General features: G+C 52.8%; 3 protein-coding genes across 3 annotated transcripts; 2 read left to right on the top strand and 1 right to left on the bottom strand.

Annotated features, from left to right (window-relative positions):
• Nucleotides 1-863: 863 nt before the first annotated feature.
• LOC117848085 (cell division protein FtsZ homolog 1, chloroplastic) lies at nt 864-3,869 on the top strand. Its single transcript, XM_034729396.2, has 6 exons — nt 864-1,178; nt 1,679-1,778; nt 2,041-2,270; nt 2,605-2,772; nt 2,843-3,076; nt 3,309-3,869. Exons 1-6 carry the CDS (start codon nt 951-953, stop codon nt 3,567-3,569), a joined length of 1,221 nt encoding a protein of 406 aa, XP_034585287.1. The 5' UTR covers nt 864-950; the 3' UTR covers nt 3,570-3,869.
• Nucleotides 3,870-8,064: 4,195 nt separating this feature from the next.
• Nucleotides 8,065-9,987, bottom strand: LOC117847359 (uncharacterized). Its single transcript, XM_034728549.2, has 3 exons — nt 9,787-9,987; nt 9,538-9,611; nt 8,065-8,445 (listed from the first exon to the last, which is right to left on the bottom strand). The coding sequence occupies exons 1-3, from the start codon at nt 9,926-9,928 to the stop codon at nt 8,398-8,400; spliced, it is 264 nt and encodes an 87-aa protein (XP_034584440.1). The 5' UTR covers nt 9,929-9,987; the 3' UTR covers nt 8,065-8,397.
• A 2,275-nt stretch (nt 9,988-12,262) lies between these two features.
• On the top strand, nt 12,263-15,038 carry LOC117849757 (beta-fructofuranosidase, insoluble isoenzyme 7). The gene is made up of 4 exons (XM_034731425.2): nt 12,263-12,478; nt 12,628-12,636; nt 13,210-14,579; nt 14,663-15,038. The coding sequence occupies exons 1-4, from the start codon at nt 12,325-12,327 to the stop codon at nt 14,894-14,896; spliced, it is 1,767 nt and encodes a 588-aa protein (XP_034587316.1). The 5' UTR covers nt 12,263-12,324; the 3' UTR covers nt 14,897-15,038.
• The last annotated feature ends 58 nt before the right edge of the window (nt 15,039-15,096 follow it).

The raw sequence follows: 15,096 nt of genomic DNA, 5'->3' as shown, positions 1-15,096 counted from the left end.
TTTCGTCGGGAGGGAAGGAAAAGATGGGGAAAAGGACAAGTCGCTAGGCGCACCTGCAATCCTCCTACGCGGCTTCTGATGGGGAGGGGTAGGGAAGGATGGACCCACGTGTCATGAGGGTGGGTGGGAAGGGGCTTCGTGTCGAGACGGGGCGGATGCGAGACGAGGCGGTGCGGAATGACGAGAGTGCCCACGGTTCTGGATGCGGTTGTTGAATGTTGAGTGGGTAGGGGGGCGCGGTGTTTGCGCCAGTGGACCCGCCCGGGACGCCTTGAAGTTGCAGATGGGCTAGGCTGAGACGGGCCGCGATGCGTGCAAAGAAGGCCGCAATTGTTCAAACTTAGGTGGCCTTTCTATTTCTCAAAAAAAACAAGGTGTCCTTTCTTCGTTTCGGGCCGCGTTCTGGGAACCCACGCGCGCGGAGAGAATCGTTGACGTGGTACATTTTCTTTCTTTGTTACGGAACATGGCAAAATAAAATCGTGTAAAATATGGATTCGCAAAACAAAACATTTTAAGTGTTTGATAATTTGCTTCCAGTTTGAACTTGATAGTGCATGCACCGCATACATGTCTTATATACTTCTACATGCTTGTTTCGAAACAGCTCTTATCATGTGTTTTTGTTTAAAACAACTTTTGTTACCGTTTGATAATTACTATATAGCATAATTTGAAATGGATACTACTAAAACAAAAAAAAACTCTCATTTCGCTAAAAGCAATCATAGTTCATAGACATCCAAATTCCAAAATGCCTCTTTTCAAACATAACAGACTGAATTTCAAAACAAAATGCTGCAAGGTGAAACTGAAGCTTAATCTGTCCGTTTCCCGGTAGAAGAGAAAACTAAACCCTCCGACTTCTCAAAACCCTAAACCAGACCAGATCCCCTCCGCCGGTCCCCTCGCCCATCACCTCCCCGTTCCCGGATTTCGAGCGAGTGGCAATGGCCTCGTCCGCTGCTGCCTCCTCCTCGGCTTCCGCGCTCGTCCGCCTCCCGGGCCCGGCCCACCTGCGCGCACCGCCACGAAGCGGGTGGCGGGAGCACCGGCAGCCCCGCCGCGCGACCGTCCGGTGCTCCTTCGCGCCGGTGGAGACGGCGAGGATAAAGGTGGTGGGCGTCGGCGGCGGCGGCAACAACGCCGTCAACCGCATGATCGGCAGCGGCCTGCAGGTAGTGGCGCCGCTCCTTGACCAGTCTCAGTCCGGAATTGGGCTCGCTTTCTCTGCCGTTCATAACAGCGTCTAGATCTGTTTGATGTAAATTTAGAAGAATTTATCCTTTTGCATTCTTTCCCTCCATCCGATTTCGTGACACTGTTCATAACATTGTCCGTAGTTTAGCATACGAGGTTTTGTCGAGTAATGCTTTTCGATAGTCTGCTGTGAACTTTACAACAGCAGTTTTCGGTTCTCAAAAAATTAGTCAGTAGTTTGATGGGCGACCTTGCTTACTTCCTCACCATCCAATTCCATGACTGCCACCACTAGTAGAACAGCGCTTTAGTTTAGATAAGAGGATTTGCTTAGTCATGCTGTTGCTTGTGATATTCTTATCTTTAACTATTAGAACATCTATGCAATGTTAAAATCCAATTTATGATTTTACTGCAACAATTACTGTGTGTTCTTTGTCGTCTCCTAAATTCTGATAACTGGACTATATGATTTCAGGGTATTGAATTTTATGCTATAAACACAGATTCCCAGGCCCTTATTACTTCACAAGCGCAATATCCTCTGCAAATTGGAGAGCAATTGACTCGTGGACTAGGTAATGTTATATGCCCAACCCCCCAAACCCTTCTTATTCTTGCTCTACACTGTGTAAAAGAAAGTTTTCATACAAATGCAGCTCCTCTTCTGTTTTGTATCATGTAAAAACATGCATAGATTATAGATAATGTAAACAATTTCTACTGAAAATGAATGCGCCCTGGTAGTCTGGTACAGATGGACGTGTGATTACTGTAAATTTCTACTGAAAATGTTTCAGAGATTAGCTAGATTCACTAAATATGATAACGCATGCACAGGTACTGGTGGAAATCCAAATTTGGGAGAACAGGCTGCTGAGGAATCAAGAGAAGCCATAGCCACTGCACTGAGGGACTCAGATCTTGTCTTTATAACAGCAGGCATGGGTGGGGGTACTGGCTCCGGTGCTGCTCCAGTTGTTGCCCAGATATCAAAGGAAGCTGGTTATCTCACTGTTGGTGTTGTCACCTATCCATTCAGCTTTGAAGGCCGTAAGCGCTCTCTACAGGCAAGTATCTGATGTGTCCTCTCCTCATGAATTCGAATTATTTGAAGCAGTAACAATGATAATTTACTGCATTTCTTGCTGATCGTATATGAACTGGAGGTCAGATATAGCACTACCTATAGTTTGTCTCGTCAATTTTAGTTCCTGCCTATGCCCAAAAGTACTTGCAAGTATCTGGGTGGCTTGTGGAGTGATAATTGCATGGTGAGAAAGTATTAAACAGTGCTCGTCATTATCAAGATTTTCCCCAGTGTGAAAGAACAACCTTGTTCAAGTACCTTTCTTTTCTTTTCTTTAGTTACTTGACATCATGACTTGTGTATACCCATTTCAGGCACTGGAAGCATTAGAGAAGCTGGAAAAAAGTGTAGATACACTTATTGTGATTCCAAACGATAAGTTGTTAGATGTTGCCGATGAAAACATGCCCTTGCAAGATGCATTCCTTCTTGCAGATGATGTCCTTCGTCAGGGTGTGCAAGGAATCTCAGACATCATCACGGTGGGTGGTTGCTTCCCTGTGCCACACTTAGTTGCAAATTGTGATCATAACTTATGAGAAAACTTTGCAGATACCTGGACTAGTCAATGTTGATTTTGCTGATGTGAAAGCTGTCATGAAAAACTCTGGAACTGCCATGCTTGGCGTTGGTGTTTCTTCCAGCAAAAATCGGGCGCAAGAAGCTGCTGAGCAGGCTACACTTGCTCCTTTGATTGGATCATCTATCGAGGCAGCTACTGGCGTTGTGTACAATATCACTGGCGGGAAGGACATCACTTTGCAAGAAGTGAACAAAGTGTCCCAGGTTCGTCTATAATTCCTGGGAAATGCTTCAGTGATTCTTTAATGTTTTTTCAATCATTCTGGGAAACGAAGAAATACTTGGGTATCCTCAACTAGAGTAGATGGATCAAATAAGTGAATGTTTAGGTCATAGTGGCGATATTGTTCCACTGGGATCAAGCCTTGTAGGTGTATGAAGTATTAAATTAGCAAGCATGCATCCTAAAAGTAATCACTCATTTACTTTTTTGCAGATTGTGACAAGCCTTGCTGATCCTTCAGCAAACATAATTTTTGGGGCCGTTGTTGACGATCGTTACACTGGTGAGATACATGTGACGATCATCGCGACAGGATTTCCACAATCCTTCCAGAAATCCCTTCTGGCTGATCCAAAGGGGGCACGGATTGCGGAAGCCAAGGAGAAAGCAGCAACCTTCGCCCATAATAAAGCAGCAGCAGCTGTGGTTCAACCAGCACCTGCCTCAGCTTGGTCCCGAAGACTCTTCTCCTGAGCACAGTTCGTTAGGCAAACTTCCTTGTGGAGCTGTGACCCGTAACCGTAGGGAACTAGAGAGTTGGCACGGCCTGCCAATGGCAGTCCCGAAGGCGTTCTTTAGCTACCTGGAGATTTATAGCTTGGTTTAGCGTTGGATAGTATTAGGTTCAATTTCAGTGTATGTATCGTTTGTTTTGTTTGTTTTTGAGGTTCAGCACAGTGTGGTGGAGTGAAGTGCTCAGCATTGAACTAGTTCTGCAGAAGATCTTGAGTACTTTTACTGCAACAAAGCCAACAACCTTGTTAGATTCTTGAACCGCATGCGGCTGGCTATTGCTCCCACCGTGTTGGATTTTATCGATTGCTTATCAGGAGTCTTCAGTACATTTTGTCTATCAGGAGCCTTCGGTACACGGGAGAACTGCATGTCATTGTATTGAAAGAACAAAACAGTTAAAATGCATGCCGATTCCATACCTGGGGTTAGATTTTGGTTACATTCGTGCCCGTTTTAACTTGATAAAACTGTCACACGCTACCCTGCACGCGGCAGGCTCAGGCATGCCTGGTCGGCAATCTCCTGCAAAGCAGTGGTTGCGGAGTTTCCAGAGTGTCCAAGCTGTGGGTGACCAGGGAATTGAACCCTTTCGCCTTGCTCCCGGCAACCAAAAAAGAAAAGAAACCGCACCATTTGTAAGCAGGTAGTGATGCCTTGTCTGCTTTCCACGGTTTGATGGAATTGTTCGTGCAATTTTGCTGATATCGTCCATACAGAAGAAAATCCACACCTCAGAACAAATAACATGGAGGTTTATTGGCTTTTAATCTTCTCTCTAGTGTTCCCACATCAACATCATCCTGCTTCGACAAGCCCTTCTATTCCCCATTGAATCCCATTACTGTACAGAAAATCTAGAAAGAAAGCATGAATCCTGACAGAGACAACAGCGCCTGATCGACAAAATCAAAGTTCATCCTTTACTCCTTAGAGAAAATGGCAACCGGGGGCCGACATTTAGATGCATGCAGGTCCCTGTTCGCTCCTTGCTGTGCACCTAGGATTCGTAGCGGGCGCCGAAAATTTAGCCGAGCGTTGCGCCGCCGCATACGCCTACTACACTCGAGGGTGCGAGGTTCACGCTCGCAGTCGCAGCGCAGAGAGCGGAGCGGAGGTCCGCACGGCCGTCGAGGCGCTGCTGAGCCTGACAAACCCCGTCGAGGTCCGCCGGGATCGGAAGTTCCGAACCACTCACCGTCGTGCGGCGCCACGGGCCACCGGAGCTCAGCACCGCGCTTTATCGGCACTGGGGAACGGCAGAGCTGTCGGAGAGCGCGAGGAAGAAAGAAGGCGGAAAGGACAACGCGGCCAGGCAATTATCCGCGTCGACCGTGGCCGCGCAGGTCCGATCCAACGGCCACGAGAGACCCAGGGGTGGACGGTATTTCATTTACCGTTCACCCCTGACCCCCTTGCTCCTCGCTGCCTCCCGCCGCCGCCGCCGCCCACCTGGCCGCCGTCGTCCATGGCAACAACGCCGCCGGCCGACCTGGACTCCACAGCGTGCTCCCGAAGCCCTCGGCGAACATGCGGCGCTCGCGCGCACTCATCACCCCCAGACGCCGGCGTGGGCGCGTGGCTGTGCCTTTCGATCGTCGCAGACACCAACAAGCATCGACTCGGGTCGGGCCTCTGGGGCAAGCGCGCGGTCGTTTCCGCCTGCCCCGCCGCGGCAGTCACCTGCACGGTCAAGAACCAGCACCTCATCGGCGCGGGCGTCCTCAGGGCAACCGAATGACCGATCGAGTGCTGGCTCGACCTCCGCGCCGGCGAGCATGGCCACGAGACGCACACCCCGAGCCTCAGCGTCCGCGCCTGCATTCTTTAACGTGGAGTGCGACCCTTTCTGTGGCGCCGGAGTCAAGCTCCCCGGCTTTGCCGGCGCGCGTTCTTTCCGGAGCGGACAGGCTGCAGCATCACGCTGTACCAGAGCGCGCACCTGACCGCAGCGTTCGACCCGGGTTCTGCCTCGTCGGCAGGCAGGCTGTCAAAGGACACATGTGCGCTGCCGACATCCCCGACGTGCGGCGGTTCGTGTACGTGTAGAGGGATGCCGATATGCTCATATGCACATAGTAGATCCGGGACTCGCCGGCATCGAGCCACCGCATTGGCGAGGCGCCCGCAGGCCAGCAGGGATGGGACATCTCCGTCCGGGAGTGGTGGACAATGCGCTCTCTGGATGTGGGCCAACCCGCTGACGTCGATGCCCTGCTCCGGCTCGGCGCTTGGCTGCTCGTCATCTCCGAACTCCAATACAAACCTCCGCCATGGCGCTGGTGGCATCCAGCTCCCGCGTGGCCTCGCCTGATGACAAGGATCACAGCACCCTGCTTCTGCGCCACTCGCCTCCAGGCGGTGCTTGGTGGCGGCGGCGGCCAGCATCCTCTACAGGAGCTCTTCCTTCGGACGCTTCCTTTCTGGGCAGCGCTGCGGGCCACCGGAGCTCAACGCAGCGCGTAGTCGACTCGGGGGAATGGCAGAGCTGTAGAGCGCGCGAGGAAGGAACAAGGCGGAACGGACCCCGCTGCCTGGCAATTATTCATCGATCTTGGCCGTGCAGGTCCGATCCAACGGCAACGAGAGTCGAGAGACCCAGGGGTGGACGGTATTTCATTTACCGTCCACCGCTTGCCCCTGGCTGCCTCGCGCCGCCGCCCACCTGGCCGCCGTCGTCCACGGCAACCACGCCGCCGGCCACCATGGAGGCCACTGCGTGCTCCCGAAGCCATTGGCGAACATGCGGCGCTCACCCGCGCTCATCGCCCTGAGGGCGCCGCCGCGGCTATGCCCCTCGATCGTCGCCGACGAAGTATCGACTCGGGCCTCCAGTTCACGGCGCGGAAGCTGCCGGAGCTGCCGATCCGGGACGCAAGAGGACGGCCTCCGCCGCCTCCATGGCTCCATCGAGGCCGGCCGGGAGCTCCCTACCACACGGCACACGCACGCAGGGACGGAGTGGCCGAGTGGGTCGAGGATCGAGCACGTGCCCGGGGATTCGGGACGTCTCGTCGTCGTCGACGGCCTACGAGGAGAGGGAACGGGAGGCCTCGCCCTCGGCGTCATTTGACTCGCTGGCACAGAAGCCTTTGCGTGGCGCTGCCCGGCGTGTGGACCTTGCTGCGTGGAAAACAGGATTGGAAATCTCCTCTCTTCTCCAGCCCTCCTCTGCTCATTTCGGCGCGGTAGGCTTCGGGGTGCCGACAACGGCAATCCGGCCGGCGGCGCAGGTGTGGAGTAGGCGCTCAGTCCAACCGTCCAAGAACGGGGTGAGTAACCGGAGCCGCCATGGCGCGGTCGCGGCCGCAGCCCGAAGCTCGCCGTTCAACAGATCTTACAGAAAACCCCCTCAGACGGATCGCGATTATTACAAAAAAAACCTAAATTGGATTGATATTAATAGTCGCGATCCAATTTTTTGTGATAATCCCCCTGGATTGGCCAACATTTGTTCAGAAAACACCCTCCCAAAGCCTCGTCTTCGGTCTTCCTCCCTGTCGCCGTCCTGAAGCCAGCGACGATGGCGGAGCCAACGCCGGCGAAGTTGTCTTTCCACGGAGCCACGGCGCCTCGCGCCTCCGCCCACCTGTGGCCGCCATCGTCCACGGCAACCACGCCGCCGGCCGCCCTGGAGTCCACAGCGTGCTCCCCAAGCCCTCGTCGAACATGCGGCGCTCGCGCGCACTCATCGCCCCGAGGACGCCAGCGCGGAGACGCCCCGGCTGAGTGTGTTCGAGTCGATGGAGACGCCCCCCGCGGCGACGCGTCGTGCTCCTCTACGACGCCAGCAAGATCGTGGTCGCCAAACGGCCAAAACCATCGCCCATCGCACTTCAGGGGCGACTCGGGGCTGTAGACAATTTGTTCACCAACCTCGGCAGCGGATCGTGCCACCGGCAACCATCTCCGGTCATGTATTGGGGAGCTCATGCTTGCCTGCTTAATTGGCTACGAGAACATAAGCAGAAATTGGAAGTGCCTGCCGTATGGACTCCAACTTCACTGATTTGCCACCAATCGTCAGCAAGAATCCAATTGGCTTAGAGGAGAAAGCACGCTGAAACATTGGCCGTGGAACAGTCAGGCCAAACCGCCAGCGTCTCGACAGAGAAGAGAACAAAGGGCCCTCAATATGGTGGTTCTTGGGTTAAGCAGCTAAAAGTCATTGAGTTTCATTGGACAACTGATACGATGAGACGTCTCATGTCTTGGCTCTGCCTCTGCAGTCTGCAGCATAAAGGTGATCTGATCTGAACCTCGAGCCAAACAGATGCAATTTGAAACGTTAAAAATGGGATACGGCAACAAAAATCAAGTTACATCGTGTCTGCCTTGGATGGATTGCTGGGGTGCTATCTATTCTCACCGTGCAAAAAATAAGGCCAGCCAAAATCACTGACTTGGGAGCACAGAACCTTGTCACCCTTTATGTCTCACCTGGTCGAACTGCGGGTGGATGTAAAACAGCAAGAACTCACGATAATATTTTGGAGTACAAGAGGAAATACAATTTTATTGAACAAACCCTCGTGTCATGATACCTGATGACTCTCAAAATACATCCTTTGCTCATCTGACTTGCTCGCTAAAGCCACTGAGCTAATGAGCTGTTCTCAGACCTTACACTTCCCTCAACCTAGAGACTGGTCTACTATTTCCTAAATTGCTCCTTGCACAAGTTAGAACGGATCGTCACGAAACCAAAGAAGCTGTGATTTCACTCCATCACTTAAGGAAACGACTAATTGCACATGACCAGCAAATTGCTCAGGTGGAATGCTCTTGTTCACCCAAAGAGTGATCGGCTTTTGTTCCGCTCAAGCCGAGCCTCCCTCTGCAAAACATTCAAGCACAATGGACATAAGATACTCAACACTGTGAAGTAAATGGAAAGAAAAATGTGGCAATCAAATGTACGTGCAGAGTGCTTGTCGTATATGAAACAGTACTGAGAGAAACATTCGTGTTAAAAAGCAAAGTTTCTATACAGATTAGTTCAAATTAATGAATCAAATAACCTGGATTTTTAGTACTTGAATATAAGAAATATCATTTCGATTTGTTAACAGAAACAGAAACACAGCTCACTGGGCATGCATAATTATATTGTTATTTGTTAATGTAGACAATCATTCAAATGTTATCAGGTTTGCTAGTGTATTAGCGGAACACAAATCAAGTTCATCTGTGACCTTATCCAAACCTATATAATGATTGTAGCATATAACTTTCTGTATAGGTTTCAAGACACAGCATTTACTGGTTTTAACATCAGAAAAGGATAGCTCATCCAAAAAGAGGAGGAAGAGGGGAAGAAACAGGGAAGCTTGAGAAGGTGATATAAGCACTATGGGAGGTTCAGAATACATGGCAACAAAATAGGGGTAGTAAGAGGATGTTGTTATTTGTTCATTTGCCCGTGCGCTTGTGAGTCAGATGCACCCTACTAAGCACAGTTGGGAACTTGGGATGCTACATCACAGTGTCCAGTTCTGTTGGTAGATGCCAGAGCTACTTACTGCTGATGCATTTTTTCCCCTCACATATCTAAAGAGGAAAACATGCATTTTACAGCAGCCAGATTTTTCTGGAAAAAAATAGTTTCCCCATATGAGCGCAGATGGCTACTGTATGGATCTGTGTTGAAATTATATGCAGTAAATGCAGTAGACCAATATGACATGGTTAAAAGGCTAGTGAATCTATGTAGTAATCATGGGCTCACCCTTCGCTGAGGTCCTTTAGGATGCAAAACGTGCTTGAAGCTTTTAAAAAGAGGAATTTGAGGAGAAAAAGACCTAAACTTGCTCAATTGGAGCTAATAGGACAACTAACAGGAAGTACGACGGTGTGCGAACCAACTGAAGCCATCTATCGTGTATCACCACCCAGGATTACAGAGGAATCGAGAAGACAAAAGCCAAACCTCTTTCTTCTTGCACTCCTTGTAATCGTCGAACTGCTGCTGGCACTTGCTCTTGTCTTGGTTGGCCTCCAAACCTGTAAGAAACAACGATAGCATAAGCGAACGACCATACACGCATGCGATTATCAAGAAAAGAGCTGGCCAGGGGAAGCGAAAGTGTGAAGGGATCGAGGAGAGGAGACGGCGGCGTCCAGATTGGGGGGGGGGGGGGGGGGGGGGGGGGGGGGGTTTGGGTACTTGGGCGCATACACTTGAGGGAGGCGGTGTACTGGGGGAAGCAGGCGGAGTCGGCGATCCTGGCGGCGCTGGGGTAAGGTGGCTGGGGCGGCGACGTCCCCGGGGACGCGCGGTGGTGGGTGGGGGACGCCGATGCTGCCCGTGCCGTCGCCATGGTGCCGCGTCGTCGTCTTCCTCTACTCTTTTGGGCTCTGGACTGAGTGTGTCCTCGTTTTCAGATTTTTTTTCCCTTTTCTTTGTGCGGTGGTAATGGGCCGTTTGCGTGAGTATTTCTAATGATGGGCCGAACGAACGGGCCATTAGTTTATCCACCACTAATGGATGGGCCAGGCCAACTCCAGTAATACATGGGCCAAAAAGGCACCATCTTCTCATTTTCATCGGAGGACAATTGGCAGCATCAGAACTCAGAAGCATTTGCTGGTTTGTACTGTGCCGGAGACCAAGTTCAGTCAGGACAAAGATCATGTGACGGTTGAATGACATCTAGAAAATAAATGTGGGCTCCACTATAGTTTAACAACTCCTGAAAGCACCCAAGAGCTGATCAGCATCTATATTCTATCGCAGTCCTAGTTGGCCAGATGCCGAAGCAACCCACCCGCACCATTGGACTAGAAAACCATTAAGAAAACCACACGTTATTTTAACCAGCAATCCAGATCAGGTACTCATTCTATCAGAAGACTGCAAAGCCCAAGAAATAGCCGTGTCTTAAGCCTGACGAATGACGTGCATCAACATACTCATATCCTGTGTTACACTGTTACCCGCGAAAGCAGATAGTTAACCTCTGATCCGTGATGATTTTTCCAGGTAATTCCACGTCAGAGGAGAAGGGATCACTTGCGCCGGAGTAGATCCCGTTTGCCGAGCCGCGATCTTGATTTGTCGTCTGGCCGGTGACCTTTAAGAAATGACCTGAGCCAGTCTGATTGGATTTTTATTTCGCGACCGTGCTTTAGCACGTTTTTCATTAAGAGGAAGAGAATTACAGCGATGCGACTATAAGAGAACACTCGTAGCGTAGAATTATAAAGCAGCACTAAGAAAGTGGCAACTAACTCAACACGAACTAGAGGAGCAAGAAAAAGGAGGAATCCACACCCGCCTGCCAACCTAAAAGAGATGACAAAAAACCTGAACCTACGAAAGATACATTGTCGACAAGATTAACAACTGGTACCCACACACACAAAGAGGAGGCGGCAAAGTATCCACCCAAGTAGAACGACCACGGCGGCCAAGCATCCGCCTCAAGCAGCACGACCCCGACGGCAGAGCATCCGCCTAACAAGCAGTGGTGGCAAAAGCATCCACCCAGCTAGCACCAAGATGGCAAAGCATCCGTCTGAAGCAAAACCAACCATCATGAGGCAGCGGCAGCCAAGTATCCGCCATCGAAGAGAACATGGGCGGCAAAGCATCCACCAAGAGCTGGCCATCCAAGCAACCAAGCAACGATGGACAAATTAAAGTGGAGGCAGGTACAGGAAACTCTTCCCGGGCAAAGTAGAAGGCCACCACCATCTCCACTGCGACAATGCTCAGTGTCCAAACATGATGGGCTCAGGAGCACCAAGGGAGGGGGGGAGAGGGGAGAACGAATGGCGCCTCCAACGAGGTAAACGGCATCCGAGGATGTCGCCATCATCGGCTTGTATGCAGGTAAGGGCTTTTGCCTAGATTCCACTCCCCACACTCCAGAGCTACCGCCACTGCTAGCATGCCACCACGCAAGCTAGTCTTGGACGTAGCCCACCAGGGGGCGACGAGAACTAAAGGAGGGACGGCGGTGGGAACAGCTACCGACGGCCAGAGGCAGTCGGGCTAGCCCAAGATGATGCCCGCGACGGGGAGGATGGCGGGCTCCTCCCACGATAGCAGCCGCCTCTAACCAGCGGTTGCCCGAGACCAGGAAGCCTAGATCCGGGGCTGGGGTGGCGGATCTGTAGGCCAGTAGGCCATGGAAGCCCCACCAGCCCCCGCCGGTGGGGAGGGAGGCAGGCCCCTCCGGTGATGGCGACGCCCTTCGACCAGCGGTTGCGCGAGCCCAGGAGAGCAGGCCATGCAGCCCTTGCCATGATTTGACAATGTGATGCTACAGTAAATATTTGCTAATGATGGATTAATTAGGCTTAATAGATTCATCTCGTCGTTTAGCCTCCATCTGTGTAATTAGTTTTATAATTAACTCATATTTATGCCTCCTAATTAGTCTTTGAATATTCGATGTGACACGGACTAAACTTTAACTCGAGGAACCAAACGCTCCCTAAATTTTACAAACTCAACAAGAGAGGGATGGAATCTAGATCGCTCGCGCAGCACCATTCCATGTGCATCCGAGGAAGATGCGCGTTTCTAATGACATTTCACACTTCAAAATTGTGCTAAAAACATGGCGGGCAAGTCTTCAACTTGCTAGCAAACTGTTGTTCGAGGCTCGAGGGGCTATTTATTCGGCACTCCTCAGCAAAGCAGTAGCAGAAGCAGACCAACCAGAGAGGGGAGGCGACCCATCCACTTCGCTCTCGTCCCGCGGCGGCCATGGCGGGTCTTCCTCTCTCCGCCGTCGCTTTCTACCTCTGCCTCCTCGCGTCTTCGTCTTCCGCTCTTCGCGTAGCCCCCGCGACCACGAGCGAGGGCCGCCATGTCCGCAGGACGGCCTACCACTTCCAGCCCGCCAAGAACTGGCAGAACGGTAAGCGCGCTGACTTCTCTCCAGCCGTTTGAGCAATTGCTTTATCCAATCCAACAACAGATTTAGCTGAACCAATTCCTGTGATTGTCCGATCGCTGGCGCATTGCTGATCCCGATGGACTCTTGCGGATGATCCCGGCGCCGAGCAGATCCGAATGGTACATGCTGCTTCCTGGTCCTCTGTTCTTCTTTCGTTCTCTTCTGTTACTGCTATGCCTGACAGCTAGTATATGATTTTGCTTTGCACTGATAAAGCTGAATTGGATCGCTTTAATCATGTCTTGAGCGTGTCTAATTGAAACGCACAAATTAAACTAATAAACTCCATAGTAGTCAGCAACTTAAACCCATCCATTGGTGATAAGAAAGCAGACAAAGAAAGGAACAAATCAGGGAAAGATGCTTGTGTGGCCCACGTTGATGGGGTAGATTGGGCTCCCAAGTGTGCCTGCCACTGTGGAGCGTGGACCTCCTGGAGTTGGCTGTGTCTCATCTCTGATGGCATGCTTGCACGCAAGCTTGCCTTGCCAGCTCTGTGACATGACATGGAGTGGATTAGTTGCAACCCTGAACAGGAAATTATCTTGTTCCAATTCAGTATAGAACACAAATCTTTCACGGTTGAGATAATTCAGTTAATAAACTACGCAACTCTCTGCAAAAACCTGCTGATCATGATGCGCTTCCGGTTACTGAAAAACTGACGGTCACTTCCGGTGTTACACGAACAGGACCGATGTACTACAACGGCATGTACCACTTCTTCTACCAGTACAACCCGCACGGCGCGCTCTGGGACATCGGCAACCTCTCCTGGGGCCACTCCGTCTCCGGCGACCTCGTGAACTGGGCCGCCCTCGACACCGCGATCGACCCGACGGCGCCCTTTGACATCAACGGCTGCTGGTCCGGCTCCGCCACCATCCTCCGCGGCGGCACCCCCGCCATTCTGTACACGGGCATCGACGCCAACAAAGAGCAGGTGCAGAACCTGGCGTTCCCCAAGAACCCGGCCGACCCGCTCCTCCGCGAGTGGCACAAGCCCAGCTACAACCCCGTCATCCCGCTCCCGGCCGACGTCCCCGGCGACAAGTTTCGGGACCCCTCGACGGCGTGGCTCGGCCGCGACGGGCTCTGGCGCATCGCGGTGTCCGCCGAGGTCAGCGGCGTGGCGTCCACGCTGGTGTACCGGAGCGCGGACTTCGTCCACTGGGAACGCAACGACGCGCCGCTGCACTCGTCGCGCGCCGCCGGCATGGTCGAGTGCCCGGACCTGTTCCCGGTGAAGGCGCACGGCGAGGAGGGCGGGCTCGACACTTCGGCGAGCGGCGCCGGGGTGAGCCACGTGCTCAAGCTCAGCGTGATGGACACCCTCCAGGACTACTACATGGTCGGCCGGTACGACGACGCCGCGGACGCGTTCGTGCCGGCGGAGCCAGAGCGCGGCGACGACGTCCGGAACTGGCGGCGCTTCGACTACGGGCACGTCTACGCGGCCAAGTCCTTCTTCGACGCCCGCAGGAACCGGCGCGTGCTGTGGGCCTGGGCCAACGAGTCCGACAGCCAGGCCGACGACGTCGCCAGGGGCTGGTCCGGCGTCCAGACGGTCCCGAGGAAGCTGTGGCTGGACAAGGACGGCAAGCAGCTGCGGCAGTGGCCCATCGAGGAGATCGAGACGCTGAGGAGGAAACGCGTCGGCCTCCGCCGTAACACGATGCTGAGCGCCGGAGCCATGAACGAGATCGTCGGCGTCGCCGGGGCGCAGGCGGACGTGGAGGTGGCGTTCAGGATCCCGAGCCTGGAGGAGGCCGAGGCGCTCGACTCCAACTGGCTGCTGGACCCGCAGAAGCTGTGCGGGGAGAAGGGCGCCTCCGTGCCTGGCGGCGTCGGCCCGTTCGGGCTCATCGTCATGGCCTCCGGCGACCTGCAGGAGCACACCGCCGTCTTCTTCCGGGTGTTCAGGCACGATGACAAGTACAAGGTGCTCATGTGCACCGACCTGACAAGGTCATCTGCGAGGGCTGGGGTTTACAAGCCCCCCTACGGAGGATTCGTTGACATCGACATTGAGGAGCGCAAGACCATCAAACTAAGAACCCTGGTGAGTTCATCTGCCGCTTCGCTGATTTGCTCTTTCAGTAAGGTGCACGAAAGGAGATCGAATGACAGGGTACGCTGAAACAGGTTGATCACTCGGTGGTGGAGAGCTACGGCGCTGAGGGGAGGGCCTGCATCACGGCACGGGTGTACCCTGAGCACGTGGAGACGAGCAACAGCCACATGTTCGTGTTCAACAACGGGACGGACAAGGTGAAGGTGACCAAGCTCGAGGCGTGGGAGCTCGCGGCGGCGACCGTGAACGTTGGAGACGAAGGCTTGATTGTGTCTGAATCCAAGGACGAAAGCGAATCCTATTAGCTTGATAGCTCCTGGTTAATCTCTTCACATGGGCCGACTGATTTTCCCACGGCCCGTTTGATTTGATGGCTAGAGAGAGAGAAAGTGTACTTCGAATAAGAAACACCAGCGAACAAGCATTATTGTGAGGAATTCAAATTCAGATTCCCTGTTTTTGTTGGGAATGGGGGAAAATTTGAAACTCCCTGATCTTGCACACC

The sequence above is a fragment of the Setaria viridis genome, chromosome 3, assembly GCF_005286985.2.
Source record: "Setaria viridis chromosome 3, Setaria_viridis_v4.0, whole genome shotgun sequence".
In the NCBI taxonomy this organism is placed as follows: domain Eukaryota; kingdom Viridiplantae; phylum Streptophyta; class Magnoliopsida; order Poales; family Poaceae; genus Setaria; species Setaria viridis.
Note: the sequence above shows the minus strand (reverse complement) of the source record. Positions and strands in the feature narration are given on the sequence as shown.

Bases quoted from the DNA above. Each gene is read 5' to 3' on its own strand.
- LOC117848085 (XM_034729396.2), top strand. From the start codon at position 951: ATGGCCTCGTCCGCTGCTGCCTCCTCCTCGGCTTCCGCGCTCGTCCGC. The intron at 2,271-2,604 runs GCAAGTATCTGA...TACCCATTTCAG, and splicing joins GCCGTAAGCGCTCTCTACAG to GCACTGGAAGCATTAGAGAA. The intron at 3,077-3,308 runs GTTCGTCTATAA...ACTTTTTTGCAG, and splicing joins AAGTGAACAAAGTGTCCCAG to ATTGTGACAAGCCTTGCTGA.
- LOC117847359 (XM_034728549.2), bottom strand. From the start codon at position 9,928: ATGGCGACGGCACGGGCAGCATCGGCGTCCCCCACCCACCACCGCGCG. The intron at 9,612-9,786 runs GTATGCGCCCAA...TGTTTCTTACAG, and splicing joins GTACACCGCCTCCCTCAAGT to GTTTGGAGGCCAACCAAGAC. The intron at 8,446-9,537 runs GTTTGGCTTTTG...AATGTTTTGCAG, and splicing joins AGGAGTGCAAGAAGAAAGAG to AGGGAGGCTCGGCTTGAGCG.
- LOC117849757 (XM_034731425.2), top strand. From the start codon at position 12,325: ATGGCGGGTCTTCCTCTCTCCGCCGTCGCTTTCTACCTCTGCCTCCTC. The intron at 14,580-14,662 runs GTGAGTTCATCT...ACGCTGAAACAG, and splicing joins CCATCAAACTAAGAACCCTG to GTTGATCACTCGGTGGTGGA.